This window comes from Strix uralensis, chromosome 1 (assembly GCF_047716275.1).
Source record: "Strix uralensis isolate ZFMK-TIS-50842 chromosome 1, bStrUra1, whole genome shotgun sequence".
Taxonomy (NCBI): domain Eukaryota; kingdom Metazoa; phylum Chordata; class Aves; order Strigiformes; family Strigidae; genus Strix; species Strix uralensis.
Window position 1 is genome coordinate 166,210,820 of NC_133972.1, and position 23,995 is coordinate 166,234,814.

Here is a 23,995-nt window from a genome sequence, read left to right on the forward strand (position 1 = left end):
ATGGAAGCTGGTCAGCCAATGGCGGAAAGAGCAGATTTATTGCCCTACTGAAAGCTACTCCAATCAGGTGCAGGGCTATCTGACATGAACCCTAAATATTCCTGATCCTGTGATTAGCTGCCCTTTAGATCCCTTTTCTTCCCCCTTTTCCCATCTACTTTTTTCTTCCCCTTTACCTGCCTCATTCCCTCTCAAACAAACCAAACACCTTTGATTACTTTTTCTCCATTGGTCCCAGTTTTGCTACGTCCCTAGCCAAATTTGGTATTTCTGATATTGTTTCTTAGGTAATCTCAGATTTGTATAGAATCACCTCAGTGCTGTCAGCTGTTACAATATCATGCTTCCCAAAAGGTCCCCAATATAGTCTTTCAGTTATTTGTGAGAAATGGCCATACCCCACAAAATTTCCCCATAACCATCTGTGAAATCCATCCGTCCTTTATGACACAACTCATAAGTTTTTGTCACCTTTTCACATCATTACTGTGAGGGTGACCGAGCACTGGCACAGGTTGACCAGGGAAGTTGTGGAGTCTCCATCTCTGGAGATATTCAAAAGACATCTGGACATCATCTTGGGCAAACAGCTCTAGGTGGCCGTATGTGAGCAACAGGGTTGCACCAGGTGACCTCCAGAGGACCCTTCCAACCTGAACCAATCTGTGATTGTGTGAACCTGTTGTCATCAGAGCATGTCTTCTCCCCTTCCTACAGAGCATGTGCCTAGTGCTGCCCAGTTACGTGGACTCTTGTATTCTTTTGTCATGTTCTGTCAAAGATACCTTCTGGCAGTGTCATTGCAAGACTGGCTGTTTGTACTGGTTGCACGTCAGGTTTTCCATTTTCTAAAAGCAATACAAAGTGACTATTGGATATTATTTTAATGAATAAATATAAGTCATGACTTAGCAATCTGTAATGCTCCCCATGTACATTTCACTGGATAAAATGCAGTCACCATAACATATTAATGATCAGTAACAGTAATAAGATTATACAAACGCCTAGATTTCCTGAGTTCATTTTGCTTTGTGGTGTTCAATGTTTACCAGCCAAATTACATTCATCCTTTAAGGTCTGAAATATGCTTAAATAGGCTATGAACTATTTTGATTTCTGAATCTCTCTTGATAGTGCATATGATCTGTTACAAGATCTAAAGAGCACACAGATTTGTGCTAAGAGGTATTTACAGAGGAAATATATATATATATATATAAAACTCCAATTCCTTATCTCTCCAAACCTTCATTACTCAAATCTGTGCAAAAAGGTATGACAGAATATTAGATAGAAAAGATCTTGACTTGAGAACATAGATCGCAGCATTTTACGCCCCCAGATATGACTACTTGATTTAGAAAGCAATCACAAGTCAGGTTCAAAGGACCATGCTAGTTGCTGCTTTATCACTTAGAAAAGGGTACATATATATATATAGAAAAATTGTCTAATTCATGAAATTTCAGATAACTGAGTTGCAAATATTTAAGCAGTTTGATGAAATGTGTCATTACTATTTGACCTAACTCCCTTCAGACAAGAAATTCAGAAAACTGTAACATCCACCATTGCTGATTTTTTCTCTTAGTTTCATTATTAAAAAAGCTGCTATTAATATAAATATTATACATAAATATGGGGGTGGCTTCAGGAGATAAGGTTAAAATTTTGTTTTCTACACTTAAAAGGTCACACCTTTGCAAGCATACCTTTGCAGTTAGGCATGATATTACCGCATTTTACTTTTTACTTAAAAACCCATTTGTTCTCTGTTGTATATCTGCTAGAATATGAGCAGCTGAGTTATGCTTTTGGATATGCCTGTACTCCCAGCTCAGGGCTAAGCAGGAACTGCTTTTCTCAGTAAGTTAAGCCTATTCTTAATTTTGTGACCATTTTGTGACACTCCGGGCTGTTACCAGTTGTTGAATTAAATGCCACTTGGAAAGTCAATGATTTTAATTTTTTCCCATAAGAAGTAAAAAAGACAAAAGTATGGAGTCAATATAATTGGGTGTTTCTTGGATGCTGGATGTTAGATACTTTCTTGGGGTTATTGATGACTTTCTGCCCCATTGTCAATGACAATGAATGATTCTATATAGAGAAGAAAAAGGCTCCTGTTTTCAGTGTAGGTAGGTTCTGCAAAGATAGTTTGCAGCCTTGTGGAGAATACCAGAATAAGACTGATTTTAAGTTCTTGAGCTGTAGTTAGTCCTTCCCTATGCAATCACCTTTGCAGAATGGTGGGCATCACCCTTGCTGAAGAGTCATCTGTCTCACTTGGCTCTTGACTTAGAGTCTATCTCAGTTTATCCTGCTTGTGAGCAGGTTCTAATTGCAGGTGCAGTGGGGATGTTCCCAGCATATGCCATGGCTGAGATAGCACCCTTAAGAAGGTCTCTGGTTAACATTCAGAAGAGGAAATGCAGAATCATTGCCAGAGTTTGATCATCAGCTGATGTCCTTATATCTCTCAGCTGCTGAAGGACTGCATGACCACAGGATGCTCTGGGTTTCTCTTCTAACCCTTCAGTTGCTTTTTTTTCCCCCGCTTGTCTTACATTTAGTCTTCATAGTATGTAGATGGCAAGTGAAGGGTACTCTTTCGTTTGCTCCCTGTGTATATTAGGGATTGGGCTTTCTTCTTTCTGGCACTTGCAAAAGAAGTATTGTCATCCCCTGTCAAGGAGAGGTAGGAAGCAATACTTTCCCTCAGGCCATAGCTGAGACAAGAGTCATCCATTGCTGCCAGGGTGCTTTCAGTATCTTCAGTCATCTCCAGCCTTTAAAAGAACAAAATTCTGTTACCATTTCATGCACTTGCATTGAGCCTATTAGTATAATATTAGTGGTTGTTAAACCAAATTATGTTAATTTTGTTGTATAAAAAATTTCCTGTCTCATAAATCACCGAACATTTCTGTCACTTAGTGATTTTCCGAAACAATCAGTACAACAGTAGTATCTAAATATTTTTTGGCATCTGAAAAGGAAATAACATGTATATATTTTCTCTTTCTTCTTAATCTGTAGGAAAAATGGCCTTGATACTGTACAAAATTTTCTTGCATTTGTAAGCAAATGAATATGCTTTGTGAAGGAAGGGTAGAGGAGGGAAATTTACACTTCAGAAGTAAGAAGTGCTTTTGTTTCTGAAGGTGGTTGTTTCACCAGCTTCTGAAACCTGACCTACTTTCTCTAGTTGCAGTCATGATATTAGAAATCTCATGAACCTCAGGTTGGGCCGTGTATTGAGAGAGACACAGCAGAAAGGATTCATGCTGGAATAATGTGTCCATTGCACTTGTGCTGCTTCATGGATAGCCACCATGTGAACTGTTGGGGCTCACCAGTAAGCCACTGCGCATTAGTGTGCCTTTGGTGGTGAATCTGACTAGGCTTTATGGTGTAGCTCTTTATCCTGCCCCCTTGGTGGAGAGGACTCATGAGTCCCAAAGGGACTGCATATGTGGCCATACTCTTAGCTGCATAGGAGAAATGATTGAATGTTAACTATAGTCCCTTTCAATGTTAGACCAAGAATATCAGTTAGACAGCTGGACATCCTGTTTTCATGGGTCAACCTGCTGTCAGCAGCTTTGAGGACTGTCTAATCTTTAAAACTGGTCTCAGGAAGTGACTGTTTCTTCTGTAACTGAGTATATACAAGGCTGGAAAAAACCTTGTTGTTTCTGGCAGCCTGTGTTGTATGTGGTACCTGTGAATATTTCTCCAGTTGAAGTTTTTATTCCGCATCACCACAGGAGGAACTTGATTCGTTACGCTGTTGTTGTTAGTGCACTGGGTAAGACAAGGCGTTGTAAGGACACAGCAAAGACCATCAGCAACTTCTGAACAGGGAAATGAATACACAGGCAGTTAATCTTTGCTCACCATTATCTTCACTGTTTTACTTCCCTGGTGCATGCTCAAAGAAACACTTTTGGACACAGTAGTAATAAATAAATAGTGTGTTCTCAGCAAGGACACTGTAACACCGACTTAACTTTTTCCTTTCCTCATACCTTTGGCTTTTAATTTATCGTGGGGTGTATTTCCCACAATACAAGTGAGGAACTGAGACACAGAAAGATAAAGTGACTTGCCTGAAGTCTACAAGGAAGTTTGTGATAGAGCAGGGACTTAAACCCAGGTTTTCTGAGTCCTCAGTGGGTTCTACTTTTGCATCCCGTTGTCTCAGCCATACAAATAGAGTGTTAAATAGATGCAAGATGCAACCACTCAGATTGGATTGCATGTGCACCTGTTCTGCTGTGGAACATGGCTATGGAATGAATCAAGGTTCACACGTTACTTTCATCTATGTTTCTTCTCTCTATCCTCTGCTCCTTGCTCCACTAGAAACATCACATATGTTCTTCTGCCCAAGTAGAGAACATCATGGCTGAATGCTAGAGTTTTACATCTCTGGGCCTTATTTCAGGGCGAGATTCTGTTTCATCTCATGGTAGGGGAAGGAGGAGAGCTAAATCTCACCATGTCTCCTCTTACACCTATAACTCAAGAAAAAATGTTAATTGTTATAAGCTTTGTGTTCCTCCCCATCCCGAATTTTAGGCTTCAATTGTTTGTTTCTTTCTAAGTGGAGAAAGGTGTCAGCTAACTAAAATGTATTAACAAAAAAAAAATCATGTCCAAATTCTCACTGCTCTGTTTATATCATTGGACTTGAAAGTTTCTTTTTCATGTTTTGAATGTGAATATGGCTTTTCTCCCCAGTTTATCAAAGTACTCTTTGGCCAACACACTTTTTCATTTACGTATGAAATACGCAGATACGGTAACTTTACACTTTTAAGATTACAGAGTACCATTACTAATTAAAGCACAGAACCTATTGTTCTCTTGTGACTTTTATGCAATTAACATATTGCAATCTTCCTTCCTCTTTTTAAAATGTTCTCATTTTAATGCATGGTAACTACAGCTACTTAATTGTGTCATTTGCCAAGTTATCTCTCTGACATGGCTTAGAATGCCGTAAATCTGGAAAACTATTGTTCAAACTGGTGTCATCCATTGGACTCATATTAGTAAAAATGATAGCTGAATCTAGATTTGATCTAACAGCTTGAGCCCCTTAAAATAACTTCTGCTGATAAAATCCAGCCGTGCTCTTCTAAAGTAATAGGGAAGAAATTAACAATATTTATGAGAATTTTCTGCTGCAGATAAATGGTTGTAGTGGTTCCTAAGAGAAGCATGATTGCAGAACCTGGTCTTGCATGTCCTGATGCTATCTCTCTGTCTATATGGTAAATAAATAAATGGCAGACTTGTCCATACTTGTAAACAAAGTGATCCAGGAGTTGAACTCTGGCCCTGGGACTCAGAACCATGACTTGCATCTGCAGAGCTTAACGTTATTGTACACCCAAACTTTAACTTTAGCTGTGCTCTGAGATGGGCTGGGCATCCCTGGCCTGTGCTAACCTCCAAATTATATCTGAAAGTTGTTTAGGGAAGTGCTAGACACTAGCCTTTGGACCAAATCGTGTTACTGACATGTCCATACAATATCATATACCAATACGGGCAGAACCTATCTGTCTTTGTTTAGCTGAGTTCTTGGGTTGATTTCAGTTGTACTGTTAAAGGTAGCATATTTGCATTTAGGATCAAAAATAAAGCAAAAGATATAAATCAGAAGTTTTTCCATTACTTGTTCTGTGACAGTAGTTGCAAGTCTCAGACATAGGCAAAGGTCCTGGACCTTTGATAGTTTTACAGTTGCCAGTGGAAAATGTGTTTATTCTGCAGTTCTTTTTACCTGAGTAGTGATTCACAAGGTCTTCAAGGCACTGAAAGGTTTGCCGTGGAGAAATGTAATACCAGTTATTTGGAAGGCGGAAGATCCTGTAATGTTTCACTTGCCTGTGCCGCACTGACAAGGAGTATAACCCTGGAGAAAGAGGAGAACTAATTACACCAAAGTAGGGCCCTAATTCTGGATGGATAGCAGTGACCACAACCACAGTATCTCTAAGATGTGCTGACATGATCCAAAAGGTCCCAGAAAGATCTGAAAAGAACTGAGTGGCCATCCTAATTTCTACTTATATGATATACTTTATATATATACTTAAGTATAACAAAGGGAATAAAGGACCCAACATCAGGGCCTGAGACTTTGTTTGAATTTAAATTGCTGGTGTTTTTTTCCTTTATTTTTGCTGGTATGGGACTTTTTTAAAATGATGTAGAGGAAATAGACCTTTACAGAAATAGTTTGCCTTTCCCTGAAGAGGGAGACCAGACTCATGTATGCAGATTTAGTTGGCTCCCAGTAATGCAGTAGCTGATACCTGATAATGCAGTCCTGGCAGGAGATGACAACTTGGACTTTCCTTTTTCTTTGTTTAAAGCTATTGTACAGCATTTAGTTGGTAAGGACTGAATGTTGATCCTAAATTTCTTTGAATTTAGTACAGGTATTATGAAACTAATTGACCTCTGGTATGCAAGAGATCAGAGTAGATGATTTATTATTCCCTTCTAACTATGTTATTGTGATATTAGAATGTGTTCTGGTGCTTCAGAAAAAGGGAAGATATGTTGCACAATGGGAGATGTATTCCCTTCGAAGAGAATAAAACTGTAAGGTGTGTACAGTACAATTCCCATGTAGCAACACTGTTGCTATGAAAGAAAAAAATAAATTGAAGGCATGTCATTTAAAAAAAAGTAAATAAAAGAACCACCTGTTTATATAGGAAATACACTTACCAGCCACCCCCACTGTTCGGTGTGTATTTTATAGTTTCTTCAGTCAACTTTTGTGGACCAAGGCAAAGCTGTGACTTTTCCTCCATTTGAAAAGTCCCACTGCCTAACAAGCTTTGCATGTGACCAAAGTAAATAACAGTGTTTAAACAACTGTGTCTTGTTGTGTGATGCCTGTGGAACTTTCCACGGCCATTGCTAGCGCTGCTTCCAGCACCGCTCGTAACGTAGGTGACTGGTGAAGACTGGCATGCTGCACTGGGTGCCTTTGCCTTCCGATTACATACATTTTCTGGTTTTGGACAGATCCATATGAAACAAGACAGGGAGTGAATTAAAGAGCTGTAAAACTGTTAATGCCTGACATCAAGGGGGGAAAAATCGTATTTTCTCACCTTTCCTAGTTTCACTCTCTCTGATCATGAAGGCGCCGACCTTGGTGTTGGGTAGCTGTAGAAGTTCCTCTGCTTTTTCTCTTCCCAGCCCTTCAAATAACCAGCTGTGAAGCAGGAAAAAACAAATTCTGAAATTTGGACACCAGCAAAACAGAGAGCAGCATGTGGCCGTGAAAGTGCAGCATTAGCCAGGAAAAGTGACTGCAAAAATAACAGTGTGGCTTTCTGTAGTTATTCTCTCAACTATGTCCAGGCATATTTCCCCAGTTTATGGAGAAAATCTTGCTCTCTTTGAGTTCTATTAACTTTTGTGAGACTAAGAGAAGAGTGAATAAGGTTTGGACTTATTAGGGTAAACAAAACTTTTCAAGATGTCTTGATCTGAATTGTTGGGGACATATCCATGTGGTATATTGTTGGCATATCCGTGGCATAAGTTAAATCCCTGTTTTTCATTTAAACCACTTTTGTTAACTCCAGATTGTATTTTATTGTATCGTAAATAAACCCAAAATAAAATACAATTACTCTGCTTGTGCTAGGGAACAGTCCAGCCATTTAAGTTAATTGGCTTTGTGGATAAGAGAAAGTGGAATTATTCCTACTGATTTTCACCATGTCTTCGTGCTCTGACGTATTTTGCCACAGATAGTGTCTAACCATGTAACTGACCTTGCTTGGCTGGTGTAGGAGTTACTGGCACTTTATTTTAAAGTTGTTCTTGTGTGTTTGCTCCAGTCTGCTATCAGCAAAATGATCTTGGGGAAGCTTCAGACAGTAGCTTCCATTATCATACCTGTGCCCTGTCTTTGGGAAAGCTCTATTTTAGGAGGATATAAATGCATATTAAAATTTAAGCACTGCATAAATCACAGTGAAGTTCACACTTCATATGCTTAAAACCAAACAGGTATTAAAACTTTTGCCAGAAAAGTTTTAAGTGTGTGCTTTAATGTTTTTTTTCCTGACTGGTGTCTAGGGCAACAAGAAACCTCTAAACCTTTCTTAGCTCTTCCAGTGTGGGAATTTACATTCTTGAATGACCTGCTAGTCTTTCTATTTGTTCTTTTTGGTCTGTTTTTCATGAGCAACTCTAGCTTAAATTTTACTCTTTGTAAACATTAAAAATTCTTTCTAAATAGGGTCTCTTTATCAATGTCTTAAAATTAGAGATCAGTCCATGGAACAGAAGTATTTTAAATATCTTATATAACATTTGAGGGTTTTTTGACCCTTTCCAGCATTTAAAACTAGGATTTTCCTTTTCATATAATCAAAACTTAGGTGTGGATTTGATGTTCTCAGGTTTCAAAGGAAATATTTTAGACTGTCAATAAATAAAATTTCTGTCTGTCTAGTCACTATTGGCATTGTTTTGATTATGACACTGAATAACTAATTAGGGCAGTATAAGTAGAGACATAGTGTTGAAAGGCTATAAGAAATGCATTTACTTACCCATGGTAAACCTTTGCTACGTATTTTCCTGGAATATAATTTTCTCGACCTGTTGTAAGGGAATGGACTCTCCACCAGCCTCCTTCACTGTGTGAAAGCAAGAGAAGGGATATTTTCAGATGTACTTTCAGAGTTTGTCCTCATTTTAGATATTAGTTAAGACACACAGATTAGCCTGTAACCTTCTGTCTGTGTTCCTGAATTTACATATTCAGAAAGGGACCCAACTTTGTTTCATTTAGAGTAGTTCCATTTCTAAACCTACATCAGGATTAAATTTGGACACAGAAATAAGCCACATTTGTTCCATTTCAATTACGTAAGTAATGAAATATTTTTCTGTAGTTAAAAGAAGAAGGGTAAATACTCAGTGGTTAAACCATGCTGTGCTCTGCCTTCCCACAGCTAGACTTGTACTGGTATCCAAGATATTCAGCTTATGGCTGAGTGTGCTGTGTCTGGACAGCCCTGTAGTTAATCCTGTAACATCAGAGTAGCAAATACTCAGCAGATGGACCCTGTCTGCCTGGGAACAGGTTTTCAGTCGAACAGTTTGCTCTTTTCTTCAATGAGTTGCTGACCAAACTTCAATAAAAAAGACCTGATAGCTGAATGTAGGTGACTAGACATATTTTTTGACTGATATATCTTAGGTTCTTGCTGTGGGACTGAATGGTGGCTTTGGCTTTTGAATCCCTTAGGAAGGGCAAGGTTACAAGCATTTTCACAGGGATGCTGTGAAGCTTTAGTGATTAGTGCAAGGATGCTGATGTTTGATGGGTTCCCTCCACCTTTTCCTTTAAGAGTTTGAATCCAAATAATAGTGTGTCTTGTGTTTGAATGCTGGTTTTGTGGACATTCATATAAATGCTCCCAGATAGCGCCAGGACTGCAGACCAGAGTCTCAGTGTATGTCAAAACAGCTGAGTTGAAGATACTTAGGTTAAACCTCCTGAGTTATAGCTGCTGGGACCATGGTCCACAATGTATATGCTGAGGGAAAAAGGGAAGTGCCTACTGCTCAGAGCTGGAAATTTCAGGGCCCCACAAGTTCTATTTGTGGATTTCCAGCAGATGGGAAATTATCTGTAAGAAGTTCAGGTTATTTTGGGTTTTCTTCCCCACAACTCTCCCAGGCAGAACCAAGAACTTCAGTAACAAAAAACCTGAGAGACTCCGCATCTCCCTCCCTCCAAACTAATATTACTAACCCTGAAAAATCCCTCTGATGTTTGAAAGTCCCAAAGCAGCACCTGTCTCCTGAGGCAGGAGCCACAGAAACTATGCAGATTGGGGGGATCACTGGAGGGCATCTGGTTTGACTACTGCCAGCTAAATGCAGTTGTTCATCTGGTAATGAAAGGTGCCTGACAAGTGTGGAGAGTGAGAAACTGTGCCAGTAGTGCTTATCTAATCCTGTCAACTCAGAGCAGTCACAAATATCTGTTAGGAGTTGTATTTTCTGTGGGGATTCCATATATCATGTTCCTGGCAGGATTGGTGGGGTTGATTGCTGCTGCACATAATTGCTTTGGTAGAAGTCTGGAAAGCTGCTGTTATAAAAGCAGTACGTGCTGCCTGCTCACGCTGGCTTCTCTGTGGTGACTCCTCATTGCTCGTGCTCTGGTCATGACTGCCATGCTGCTTTTCTCTTCCACTGCATTTTGCTTCTTTGAATGAGTTGAGAAAAAGATTATACCTACAGTTTATGTGCATCAAGAGTCTGCAGGCAAACAGTTGCTATTAACATCAGAACATACCCCAGATGGGAAGAACAGGTCCTTCATTAGGACACTATGCTTTGCATAGAGCATTGGAGTGTCTTGTCTTCTGTGAACAACCTGATTCAAAACAGGAAGAGGTAAGTTCCCATCAAGGCTTGCTTCGGCTCTTATTTATTATTAGGAGAAGCTCTTGATCACTGCACAACAGACAAACATGATAAAAACTGCTGCTACAGAAGCCTAGTTCTTTTAAAAGTTTTGTCCAGTAGATGATACTATGCAGCACATGTATGCATATGATACGCCACACATAATTCCCATTGAAAAAGGCATATGTAGTTATGTGCTGTTGTGAGGGCTCATAGATGATGAAAGCTGGGAGTGAGGCTTTAAGCTGGAATTTCCAAGCTAAAGCAATTGTTGTACCATGTTGAGTATGTTACGTAAACTGCAGCAAGGTTTAAACAGCTAGAAGTTACCAGAGAAGAATTCCCCTGGTTTAGGGAATCTCTCCATCAGCAGAAAATTCATCTTGGTGGTATTGTCTGAGCTTTGTGACCTCTAGGTTCAGGGAGGCAGGGAAAGCACTTTGTCAGCAGAACATAACTGCAGCTGTTCTGGGTCTACGTAACCCCATGTCTTGTTGCTGACAAAGACCATTGTAGGTCATGGTGGCCTGGAGAAGAGTCCAACAATTCATCAATCGTCTATGATACTTCTCTTGAGTACTTCTGTCCTCCAACCATTTGACACTCTGACTTCCTCACGTAGAGAATTTTTTTTATGAATTTAGAAATCCTCAGAAGATTTCTCTGCTATGAACGTGTCTGGTGTCCCCTTGAATCCATTTGCTCCACCAGCTGCAAAAATGAAATCTTTCATTTCTGTTTAAGCAGTGCAAACAGTGGCTGAGTAACTTCTAGGAGGTCACTGTGTGCCAATACAAGCTGTGCATAAAAGAATATCATGGCTGCTGGCTTCTACTTTTCAAGAAGTGTGCTCACTGTTGTGTGTGGCAATATTTGCGCTATGCTTAAGGTCAGTCTGAACTAGTGGCCTTCCTTCTACTTCCTTCTGGGGCTCATAAATTTTCAAGCGGAACGAGTTGAGAAATCTTTGACCTTTTTTTTTTCCCCACTAAGAAAATGCAAAATCAATTAAAAAATTTAAGATGCAAAAAAGCGCTTTTTTAAATTTTACTTTTGTTAGAGTTGCCTTAAATCTAGGGTGAAATTCTAAGACCTAATCATAAAGGAGTTGTTGGATACAAAGGGTGAGAGAGAAAATGATAGACAGTCTTGACATAGAGAAATTCAGAATAATTTTCCTTTTCTATGTGATTAAGACTGGTTCACTCTATTTTCCACTGACATTGCGGGGAGATACTTTTTCAAAATCATTTTTCAAAGCAGAATTCTGTTTTGAGTCCTACTTTAGAATGGAGTCTGAATCCAGGTTCAGAAACCATGTCAGAGGAATCCAGCGGTCAAAGAACACTCTGAAATCTCGAATCCTTATACCATAGGGAAATTTACACCATAGGTAAGCATCCTTCCTTGTAAATTCTGAACTCAGCTTTGCTGAACTGCATCCATTTTGGGCTAGGTGCATAAAGTAGAGCTTTGCATCCTTTGTAACAAAACCTAATTTTAAAAAAATGGATCAACTTACTCTGATAGCACACGTAGTTTTTCCCCTACATGAAATATAGGTTGGCTTATGTCTGCTGAAGGATAGTCATAGAGGACAGCAAGGAAATCACTCTCCTGACCTATTAAAAAGAAAGAAAATGTCACTTAAAAAAAAGATAGAGTTCTGAAGCAGAAATGGATTTTTCATTATGTATGTTATATTTTACATGGTACGTCAAATGCGAAAAAATCTCACTCTGAAATGTCACTTGGTAAACATAAAGAGCTAAAGATGAGCCTATAACTTTATAGGAAGAATGTGAAGATATTAAAAATAAAAATAAAAAAAAGTAATTTGGTTAATTATAAGCAACTAAATTTAGACTACTTTTTCTAGTAATTACCATATTTAAAGGACATATTCAGTTTGAAACTAGCAAAATTAGTAAGTATTTATAGTATTAGGAAGTAACCCAGTTTGATTAATGTCACCGTCTCTAAATGCCTCCATCTACAATTTTGAGCCAAGCTGATGTGTTACATTTAAGGAAAGGAAGATGCATGTTGAATTGTTCCATCATTTAACGCTGATACTTTTCAAAGTTACGAAATTAGTTTAGATCAAGGGCAATGAGAATGTGCCCATTATTGCCCATTTCCCATCACTTTCTAAAATTAGCTTGAGGAACAGCCAGAGCACTTTGTTCCCCCTTGTGTGGAAACTGTACTAGAGGTAGCACATGATGACCTTATCTTCAGTTAAAGAAGAGAGGCAACGTGGATGTTTATAATTAAATCACTGTACAGCTGCAGTTTGCAGAACTGAGGTCAGTAAAAGATAAGAAGACTTTTTACATCAGTTGGGATGACTCTGGGCCTTGCATCACTGTGTAGGACACGTGCTGAGTCTCCTGGGTTGCTGAAGGATAGAGGAGGCACTTTGCACAAGACTGGAACTATCAAATTTTCAAGAGCTCCTTGTCCAGCAGGAATCTGTGGTGACCAGTAAATACTGACAGGTGGGAGATTCAGGAATGTGTCATGCTGGGTGTTTTGAGCTCTTTGGCAGAAGTCCTGGCAAGAGGGGTCATGCAATACGGTCCTTCCCTCTGCGTGTCGCAGTACCCTCCACCAGCACACAGGGAGACAAAGTTTTCCCTCTGCCTCCAGCAAGATCAGCGCCCCATTCCTTAGTAATACCATCTAGCAGTATGTTTGCAGAGGTGGTTTGATCTCCATACTTGCCCACTCTGTGCAGCTCAACATGTACAAAAATGGGAATGAATTCAGGGAAGGAGAGAAAGAAATTACCCAGAGAGATAGATGCACTTTTGCATATTGTGAGATTTTTCTTGTTTAATATAGATTCCTTGTCAACTTATCTTTAAGGAAGACAGTCTTTTAGGGAAAGAGCATCCTGAATGAATGCTGAGACTGGCTCTAATGTTTTCGGCCTTTGTGTCCCAGGGTCTTACAAATAACTCACAGTGATAACAATGAAAGGCTGAAGGAAACATGCAAGTCTACTGAAAATAAATATTTTCAAGAGGAAAGATTTTACACTTGTTATCTTTACATCAGTGATAATGAGAATTTTAAGCGTTAAGGAAAATATTCCACATCTGTGGTTTAAAGGAAGTAAAAAATAGTGTTTTTTCAGTTGATTTTGAATAACTGTTTGTTGTCACATTATAGGGACTTGTGTTATGCAAAGTAGTGGGTCATTTTACCTTAATATTAAAACTGACTGTAAGCATTTTTAGTCTTGCTAGCCTTTGCCCATTGAAGTAGCCCCATGATACAGTTAGGGAGCATCCTTATGGATGCATAGATGTGTAGAGTCTGGAAAAGACATTGATTAGTTTGACAGTGTGTTTAGTATTAGTGTTGTCATGGTTTTCTTAGTTGATTAGTCTCCCTGAATTAAACAGGACTAGTGCAGTACCTTTGTATTAATCAGCCAACTGTCGTGATTAGTCTACTGTAACTTATTATACAATTAGTTCAACTATACTGAAGAAATACTGTGCTGAGCATGCCCTTGATTGCTTCCCTGTTCTGCATTAAAAATTGACACCTTCTCTATCTATGAAACTGCTTAGTACCAGAGGCTAACAAGACTTAAGTATTGGTGCTGAGTCTTTTTTCAACAAAGCAAAATCTTTACCCAGGACTGCAAGAAATATATGCCAGAAGGCACGTTGTAAGAACTGCAGAATGAGGATAAAGTGCCATTGCCTAATTTCTTATTGTGGATTGTTAGACAGCAGTCTACATGGAATGTCTTTTTTTTTTTTAGCTTAATGACATTGCCTTTAACAATGTTTTTTTAAAACTTGTGCTGTTTACTTACAAATGTTTTATTTCCATACTGAAAGGGTGAAAAACAAGTGCTTTTCTGCTCTCCTTCCTTGCGTACCAGTGGTTTGCATTTCGTTATGCACTGCAGAGTACGTGACTTTTTCTCTACTCTAGCAAGATCTGTGTTACTTTGCTTACACTTTCATCTTTATATTCGTTTTCGTTTCAATTTTGCATGTTAATTTGTAGTTCTGAAAAGGAAGGAATTAATCAGTGTTGGTTGCCATATCCATGCAAACATTACCTGTAAAACTACATGTACTTATATTAGAGTGAAAGTGAAGGGGTTTTGTACTACACAAAAACTTTCAACCTTCGTACCCCACAAAAAAGATCTCATTTTAATTGGTATTTAAATCAAACCTCATTGGGTTTTTTGGTCATGTAAAATACCTCGCCACACTCTACATTTCACAGAACCCATACTCGCTCCTCTCAAACACAAATGCCTTGAAACAGGGACTAAACAAATTACAGTTTCCCCACACCTAAATCTCACATTACTCTAATAGATTTGATCTGATGAGTTCCCCACACTTTTAAGTTGTAAAAGAATAAAGATTTGCTCGAATTTTTCTAACACAACCTCTCCTCCACAGTGCAAGTGTAGGTTACATCTGAAATGGAACAGTTCAAAAGTTAGAGTGGAAAGATCGAAGCACAGTCATTTCCATTGAATCAGGTGTTAATTCTGGGGTTTTTTTTTTAGGAGTAGGAAATGAATATAAAATACATGCTAGTTTTATATGTCTGCATCCCTGGATGTCTTGCAAAGTGTGAGACTGAATATTGCATGCTTCAAATTATTCATTGTGAATGGACTACAAGCACTATTAGAGAGAAGGAAGCGCATAGGCAGAGCATCCAGATCCAGCTCATCACCCTCAAGAAACACTGTGCTGTGCACCAATGCAGTCCCTGTCTGGAGTGGGAATGAGCTGCTCAGAGCTCAGCTCCCTGCATCATCCCAGCTTTCCTGTCCAGCAAAAATGCTATGATGTATGGCATGGTCTATACCAGAGAGGGTAAAGGAGGGCACTCGTGTGTGTCTGGGAGGCTGACTGTGCAGCAGCCCTAAGGTGTGGCTGCAGAGTTGCTCTGGTGTACCCAAATTAAACCAGCTGGCTTGGGAACTGAGAGTTATGCAGGTGCAGCTCAGTCAGGATTAACCCTTGATTCAGGGTTCCAAGAGAGGAAAGAGGAGGGGGAGGGCTCACAGTCCCTGATGACCCCTTGATGCTGTAGCTACTCTGTTATCAGTACCTAGGTTATGCCAGGGATGTCCATACAGTGTGCTTCCAGGTGGAGTTCAGTCATCTTTGGAGTCTGAATGTCTCCTTGGGAAATGCAGTTTATTGCACTGTTCCCTTTCTCAGGACTAAGATTGATGCACTGGAGGTGAGGAAAGCACAAGGTTTTGCTTTCAGTGCAGCTCTCGGGCAGTGCAAGGGGATTATAGGGGTCTGATGAACACATTCACTCTGCAGATCAAGTCTGCAGACTGCAGTTATCTGTTTTCTTCCTCCTTCTTTTTGGATATTCTTTCCTTTCTTTCCTTCCCTTCTGTTTCAGTCCTTCATTTTACTCAGACTCACTGAAATGAGACAGTGTAAAACCTGCTTTTCCTAATAACTATTTGGACTGTTGTAAGTCTGTGAATTGGATCCTCCACCTCACTGAAATCAAAGGTGGCTGTTCCTGGCCTGGGGGAAATCTTCTGTGTTTGGTGATGTGATTTGAAGTTTGATCTGCTCAGGAAGACAAATAGATACAAACTCACTGGATTAACCCAAATATTTGTTTTTAGTACCAAGTTCCTTTTCAAAAGTCTGTTTTCATTGGATTTGGATGACAGTACTGATGTTTGTATTCCCAACTCTAATTAGCGACATCTAAGTCATTATGAAATATACTGGTCTGATCCAGACTAAGGGTTAGATCCAAAGAGCTAGGCAGGCTGTTAAATCATAGAATCATAGAACGGTTTGGGTTGGAAGGGACCTTTAAAGGTCATCTAGTCCAACCCCCCAGCAATAAGCAGGGACATCTTCAGCTCAGGTTTCTCAGATCCCCATCCAACTTGACCTTGAAAGTTTTCAGGGATGGGGCATCTGCCACCTTTCTGGGCAGCCTATTCCAGTGTTTCACCACCCTCATCACAAAAAACCTCTTCCTTATATCTAGTCTGAATCTACCCTCTTTTAGTTTAAAACTGTTACTCCTTGTCCTATTGCTACAGGCAATACTAAAAGTCTGTCCCGATCTTTCTTATAAACCCCCCTTAAGTATTGAAAAGCCTTGATAAAGTCTCCCCAGAGCCTTCTCTCCTCCAGGTTGAACAACCCCAACTCTCTCAGTCTTTCCTCATAGGAGAGGTGTTCCATCCCTCTGATCATTTTTGTGGCCAAAAAGCTGCCGTTGGGTGCTTAAACATAGGTATTCAGTGCAATTTCAGCTGTGTGAGTGTCTGAGACATCCTTATGGCCTTGGCAAACGCCACTGCAGCTATGGGAGACTTGTTCCCTCCCCAAGTGGCAGCAGAAGGTCAGGCAGGAACTGATAAAGCACCTTTCTAGATGTGCTAGACGTGTAGGAGAGTTCAAGTAGATCTAGCCCTGAATTCCTAAATGGGTAATTTCCCCTTGCAACTGCTGTGCTATCGAAGTTTGTTGAGTTATCTTTTAGGGGTATGTTCTATTTAGATCACCAGAAGGGATGCAGTTGGCTTTAGCCCTGCTAAATCCTGACTTTTAGCATGTGCAGGAGCAATACAAACTTGGTGACAGACATGGCAAGCGACCTCTCCCTGCCCTGATCATCAGCAAGGTCCTGCTCTGAGTGTGTGCATGTCTCTGTTTTGATGATTATGGTGTTTGTGACAACAGTTGTTGGAAATCTCAACATAAGGCAATTTTCACAAAAAAAAAAAATATTGTCAGTTCATGTTATGGGCCTCTAAAGAGCCATTAACGGTATTTAGTCTCTGCTTTATTAGGACCTAGGGCTACATGACTGCCTGTATCAGCTAGTTCTTGGCCACGCTAAAAAGCAGGGCTGGGGTTTCCTTACAGCACTAATGAAACCAGGATGATTCCCTACCCTTATAATAACGAGCAGCCCAACTGGACCATTTTTCATGCAAAACTCCAAAATTTTGATTAATGCCTTCCCCCTCTAAAAAAACCCCCACAAACCAAAACAAAAAACCAAAACTGTTTTCTGTTCCTCACCTTTGGGAAGTGATTTATCGCAGCTCTTGTACCAGCTGTCTGTCGTTTTGTGGCATGAGAGCTGAGGCTACTCACTTGCAGTTTGGGAGCAGCAGGTCACTGAATCGCTCTTGCTTTTCCCCTTAGATGCCTGACCTCTACCAGCCTATGGGAGGGGCTTTGCAACCTGATTTTTTCACATGTGGATGCATAGGGCAGATGTGTTAGATCCCCCTTTGGCAGCTTAGCCTGTGAAATATGTATTTCTGTATAACCTTTATTGATAAACCCGGTGACAAGTTGGCTGCGTTTTATTTTTAATGCAACTGTCTAATGGTGAACCTCAGGTTCAGTGCAAGCATATTAAGGTTTTTAAGCTTAAATGAAGTAAAACCAAATTTCAAGAACAAATTTGTATGAAGTAACACATGCAAGTATGTCAAAATATGTATTTCTGGTTTCTGAAGTAGTGCTTCAATGCTTTCTGAATTGGAAGGAACATCTTTCAAGGAGCACCAGCAAATAATAGTTTTAACATTTGAGTTTTTTAATTAAAGTGCTTCTTGGAAAATGAGCTTGAACGTACCTAAAAATAATCACTGTCTAGAGGATGCTCTCCTTCTCCCACAGCAGTCATACACTCACCTGCTTTTACTACATCAGGCAGATGGAGGAAGACACATGGATGAACGTACCATATATTTCAAACATCTTTTTCTCTTGAAAGAAATTAAATGACTGCTTACCCGTTTGGCTCGGCACACTTGTTTCTTCAGAGGCTCTCAGCGTTTTCACAGTATTTCCCATTGCGCTCTCTAATTCCGTCAAAGCTCTTCAGAACTAAATCAAAGGAGACATTGAAATTAAACATCACAGTAACACCTGCTGTGCCAACAGATGAGAAATGACCTAGTTTGGGTGTCTCCAATTTTATACAGTTTTGCTTTTGAGAACTCTTGTGTCAAATTCATGTGAGAGTTTTACATACTTGCTAAACTCTCACCACTTTGGTGCTTTTATCAGGGGAATAGCAGAAAACCACAGCTAGGGAAGTTGCTCAGAAGAACGCAGAGTAGTAAAAGTTTCCATTACCAGTACCTCAGCACAATAGGAAGTCACAGCAAAGCCGTGCTCATACAGTCATTTCATATACAAAATGTTCTTTTCAGCATTTGGAGATCTGAAGCTACAAAGAAATTAATTAGATTGACGTATCTGGTTTTCAGTTTATTGATGAACACTAAGAACGTTGTTCAGTGTTTTTTTTTTTCTGGTGCAGTTGTGCTCTTAATGAATAAGAGCAATGTTGTTTTTTCCTCTTTTTCTTTTTTTAAAGTAACACCATGCCTCAAAATGTTTGATCTCAAAACACTCTTCCTGCATAAAGCCAGTGGTGCAAATTCTCAGCTACTTGTCTTTGTGGATGTACAAGAAACAGTATCAGACAATTGTGGAACTAAATATTGTGAGAGGGATAGTTCCTTTTCATGGCTTTACTTGCACCCATTCTAATTCTCCCCGACAGAGGACAGAGAAAAACCCTTTGGATGTGGAAGGTGTCTGACACTATGGTATATTTTCAGAGGCAGAGAATAATAAGCTTTATGTTTGAAATTGTAAATTAAAGCAAAATAACTCAACACCACTAGCTCATAGGTAATTATTTTTTAAAAATATATTTCTGTCAGTTGCCCTGTGAAAATGATAACAGGAGCTCTAGCAGCATCGTGTGGGTATTCTGCATCTTTCAGTCTTTTCTAAGTTAAATATTTCAAAGATGATTACTGCCTTTGGTATGCTGCTCTTTACTTACAACGGGCTAGAGCCCAATGGTGTTAGCTGGAGCGGTGTCTAACTTGAGAAGCAGTACTGCTGAAATCAGTGAAACTATATTATCAATTGTCTTTTGGAATAAGATTAGCAGAATTTAGTATATTGCTTAATACCATCAATTTTTGATATTTTACAGAGAGTTTTGGAAGACACCTTATAGAATCAAATGCCATTCTAAAGAAAGAGAATTCATCTCTTATCAAATACAAGTAGATCAGTGCTAAAACAGATGGTAATGCACAGTTTGACTCTACCTCATCTGATTTTCAAGCTTCTTAGTGCTTGTTTCCAAAGGCTCTTTGCTAGAAATCTCTATTTCACTGGCCAAATGGCACATTACCCTTTTGCTGTCTGCACTCAGGAACTAGCTTGTGGCACATCTGTAGGATGCAGCTGTGCCAGTGTCTTTCTGTCAAGTGTCTGAAATGTGCTTTCACAAGAACAAAAAACTGTTTCACTGCCTGATATAAGAAGTCTAGAAGCTGAATAAGCTGAATAAAAAAGTAACCTTAAATTTAAATAAAAGATCTGGGTATTCATGTCTGAATAAAAGGGTCTGTCTTGATAGAAAACACAAAATCATTCTCCATTTAAATGCACCTAAGTTTCTAAAACTGAAATCAGAATTCATTTTGGCAGGCACTGTCTACTTGCAAGATTATAATTTCCTGAACTAACTATGAATATTTTTTCACAAGACCCAATTTTAATTTCTTCAACATCTTTCTCAGTTGTATCCCATCAAGAATAAGAGGTATATGCATAGCAATAGTGCAGTCAGTACTTTGGCTACAGATATTATAGATGTTCCTGGCTCATCTTCAAATTAGCCAGCAAAATTTTCTGGGCATGGCAATAGAGAGCTCAACAGGGCTGAAAAAGTCAGCCAGAGAAGTGGGATAAATACCTGTACAGATAACGTCTGCTGAGCTCTCTGCTGTAATAGCTGCATTTTTGCAGTACTTAAAAAGGGCAGTTCAAATCTTGCTAAGTGTATAGTAAGTAAGCTGCAGTTACCGAAGATTTTGTGCAATTCCAGATAGGTGCCAAGCATGGCAAAATAAATATCGTATGCCCATCTATAATTTTACCACGTGCAAATATTATTTAGATGAGAATGATACTTGAATTTTGTGACATAAAGGTATGGAAAAATAAAAATAATAGAGTCCTACCTCTATGTACCCCTTTATTCTGGGTCTTGGTATTTGAGGGCCAGGAGAGCAAGTCATCCTACTAGCGAGCAGACTTGTGACAGAATGCTTTCAATAGCTTTTCTCCTACTCTTAACATAAAGTGGATACAATTTTCAGGTGTGCCTGAGTCACTTTGGAAAGTGAAACGTAGCATTTGTACATGATGGAAAGACGTCTGAAAACTTTACTTCATACTTACAAACTTTCTAAAAGTACGGCACATTTGAGTAAGGTACCTCCATTTTCCTATATGGTATTTAGGTGTCTAAACTCTAAATGTCCCTTTAAAAATATCTGAAGTGTTTTTGAACATTTGCTTGTACGTAGTGTTTAATTAAACCACTTGCTGTCTAGTCCAGATGGATTAATTACCGGACAACAGGCATGTGCTTAGTTGATATTTCTGCAGAACACATCCAAGACTGGCCTGGTTCACTTCTGCCATACAAATCACCATTCTTCTTAAAGGATCTCTGGAGTCAACAGGACAGAGCATGCAGCTCAGTGCTGCTACTTTAGATATGGAAGAATCTGACTTATGAAATATACAAATGTCATAAAGTACTTACAGTAATAGTGAAGAGCAATGACGTTTTGGACTTTGATGTCACTAGCGTGACAGTTTGCTATGTCTCGTTACATTTTTCCATGCTGTTTTACTGTCACTAATTACCATTGGTGGCAGCATAAAGTCTTGAAAAGGTCAAAGAGTTCAAGATGTTCTCTAGACGCATGGCAGAAATGTTCAGTAAAAATAAGAAGTGGAAAGCTGTGTCCACTGCTGTTGATTCACTTATCCAAAGTGATTAAAAGGAAAATGACAGATATCAGGTTAGGTTTTACCACTAAGTCCACTTGTCATTATGCATTTGAGCAGAATAAAGGTGCCTATAGTCCAGTCAAAGGTGGTGGAGTGAATGCCCTGAGCTATAGCTCAACTCTCAGACATTTGAAAATGGGATGGAAATGAAAGAAATTGGAAGTTTTGTATGAAAGGAGTTGTGGAAGGGGGGCAAAAGATTGTTTCAACTTGTTCGCTGGCAATGGTGTATCCCTGTTTTTAGAGTAACAGTGTATGAATTAGTATCCTAAGTACTTCTAAAACAAGAGTGCACACGACTCGCAAGCATGTGATAGAACTTAATGGCTCAAGTAACTTGTGCTTGCGTCGAGTATTGGCAGTGCAATACAAGTCCATTGTATCGCTATATGATAAACTGTATGGTGGTTTTCTGAAATTTTCAGATACTCTGTAAAACAGACTTACAGGAAACTGTGGAGCATATTGTGGCTGAGCTGATTTTTTATCATTTAAGTCAATAACGGAACAATAACAGTTTTACAGATGTTATTCCTTTGAAATGGTGAATCTACTCTGGGCACAGCATCTCACTTAAACTTGGTGACAGAGTTTGGGATACAAGTAGAGGTGGCATCCCTCTGTCGTAGAAGCAGATATTTATGCCAGATCCAAAGAAAATTGTTCACAAAAAGTGATCTGGGAAGAATTAAGGAGAGGTGATAGACTCTAAGCTCACCTTGTCACATCAACCCAAAGCCCTGCATGGAGAAGTGCAGCTGCTGTTCAACTCGGAGGAACCGCTGTGCTGCTGGGCTGCAAACCAAAATCTACCTGCAGCTTTCCCTGCTCACAGGCCACCTCCTCAGACTTTTGTGGAAATTTGATTGTAACCATTAAGATCACATTTGCAGTCTTCCAAGCTTTGGTCCCTCCTCCCCTTTCCCCTTGTGCCCATGTTGTTGAAGGAATGCCAGTCACTGCAGCCATAGCTGTTTGCAGACGCACAGCTAGTGGGTTTAGTGATCTTTACTGCTTTATTTTTTGCTGCCAAAAGTAAGGTGAGAAAACATCTACAGCCCCAGTCTTGCTTTGTGTCCTTTTTATCAGTGGCAGAGCTCTCGGAAGATAAGAACTCTTCACCTGTCAAGACTGGAATCTCACTGACCTACATTGTGGGTCCCAAAAACCTGTGGTACAATTTACACCTTCCATTCCTGCGTGCATCACATGTAGCAATAATTTCCTTTCACAGAATCTGTTCTCTGAGAAAACATGTTTCTGGAGCAGTTAAATAGCACAGCACATAGGAAAGTCAATCGCTTTGTAAGAACTTTTTCAAAGTTATCTCTAAAATGATTGGGAATTAGTAAATACAAAGAAATGAAAATAATAAGAGAAATAAAAAGGCAAGATAAGCACGTGAGTAAAGCTCCTCTGCAAGAGATACTGCAGACTAGTCAAATTAGGACATACATCATTCCTGAGATGCTATATCCTATTTTATTTTTGTTACCTGATATTCACATCTATACCACTGACGTCTTAGAATTTAATTCTTAATAAGGTTCACAGGTAATGTCTGAATATCATTTAGCTTGAAAATGAAAGCACCAGCATTCTGTTATTTTTCATGTGGAAAAAAAGCAGTTTAGATTTCAGCAGCTGTATATTTTTTGGTGAATTTCCCTTAATTTGTTATTAATCAAAATGAGCATGCTTTCAGCTTTGAGGCATTTCTACCTTTGTGCTTAGAAAGAACAACATAATGCTGTAATCAAGGTAATTCACAAAAACATGCAACTATGAAACAACACAGAAATACCACATTATGCAAACTTCTATTACTTTGAATGAAAAGCCCAAGAATCTGTGGGCTCATATTTTGGGTTATAAAGAAATGCAGTTTGCTTCAGCCTAAGGTCCTATGCATCTTACTGTGAGCTTTCAGTAGAAATACTCCTTGTCCCTTCTATCTTTATCACCACTCCTTATAAAAAGGATCAAGGCAGGCTTTTCTATTTCTACCTTTGGTGGTACTTGAAATCCATGATCTGAATACTGTCATTGTTAATGAAATAGAACTCCCTTTTATATAAATAAATTTGAAACATTTGGTCCCGTATGCAGATAATCTAAAATGTATCAGAGCAATGATTACCTTTAAATTCTAGGCATGATATTCCAGGTTGCAGTATTTCTCAAAAAAGCCGTAGTCATAATACTGCTCTCATGCTGCCAGCAAGGTTTAGCTGATCAAGTCGAGGAGCAGCCGGTCGAATGAGTGTGTTGTGAAGTTCACGCTGTCATGTAGAGCAGCATTTGCCAAACAGGCCACATACTTCCTCTCTGAGAAATAAGGAAGGCTCAAAGTGTTTGCAACAGATGAGGTTCCTGTTGCAAGTCACTACTCAAGACACTTCTTATCTATGGGCTGAGGAAAACAGGGAGGTTTTCAATATATTGCATCAGGGCTGGTTTTAGAAGATATGAAAAATGAGCAAAATACATTACTTACACCAAAAGGGTTTATCTTCTTTTTTTTCTTCCAAATTTATTTATCCAGTAATGTTCAGTCCCCAACCATTTGCTTTAAGTAGTTTTGCTAGTTTTTTCAGACAGACAGAAAGAGGCAC

At 39.2% G+C, this 23,995-nt stretch overlaps 2 protein-coding genes across 3 annotated transcripts in view; one reads left to right on the forward strand and one right to left on the reverse strand.

Annotated features, from left to right (window-relative positions):
* Nucleotides 1-23,995, forward strand: part of TG (thyroglobulin) — a 162,036-nt gene that overhangs the window by 95,993 nt on the left and 42,048 nt on the right. The gene's annotated exons all lie outside the window — the stretch shown is intronic.
* On the reverse strand, nt 866-23,751 carry SLA (Src like adaptor). 2 transcript variants are annotated; one of them, XM_074888173.1, is made up of 8 exons: nt 23,521-23,751; nt 18,278-18,371; nt 12,002-12,101; nt 8,607-8,693; nt 7,149-7,252; nt 5,801-5,932; nt 3,728-3,860; nt 866-2,792 (listed from the first exon to the last, which is right to left on the reverse strand). In XM_074888173.1, the coding sequence occupies exons 2-8, from the start codon at nt 18,336-18,338 to the stop codon at nt 2,573-2,575; spliced, it is 837 nt and encodes a 278-aa protein (XP_074744274.1). In that variant the 5' UTR covers nt 18,339-18,371; nt 23,521-23,751; the 3' UTR covers nt 866-2,572. The 2 variants fall into 2 exon arrangements, with proteins under 2 accessions (XP_074744274.1, XP_074744279.1); XM_074888178.1 differs by lacking the exons at nt 12,002-12,101; nt 23,521-23,751 and having other exon boundaries at nt 18,278-18,349.

Bases quoted from the DNA above. Each gene is read 5' to 3' on its own strand.
- SLA (XM_074888173.1), bottom strand. From the start codon at position 18,338: ATGGGAAATACTGTGAAAACGCTGAGAGCCTCTGAAGAAACAAGTGTG. The intron at 8,694-12,001 runs GTAAGTTGATCC...GCTTTCACACAG, and splicing joins AAACTACGTGTGCTATCAGA to TGAAGGAGGCTGGTGGAGAG. The intron at 2,793-3,727 runs GTACCACATACA...GTTCTTTTAAAG, and splicing joins AACTGGAGAAATATTCACAG to GCTGGAGATGACTGAAGATA.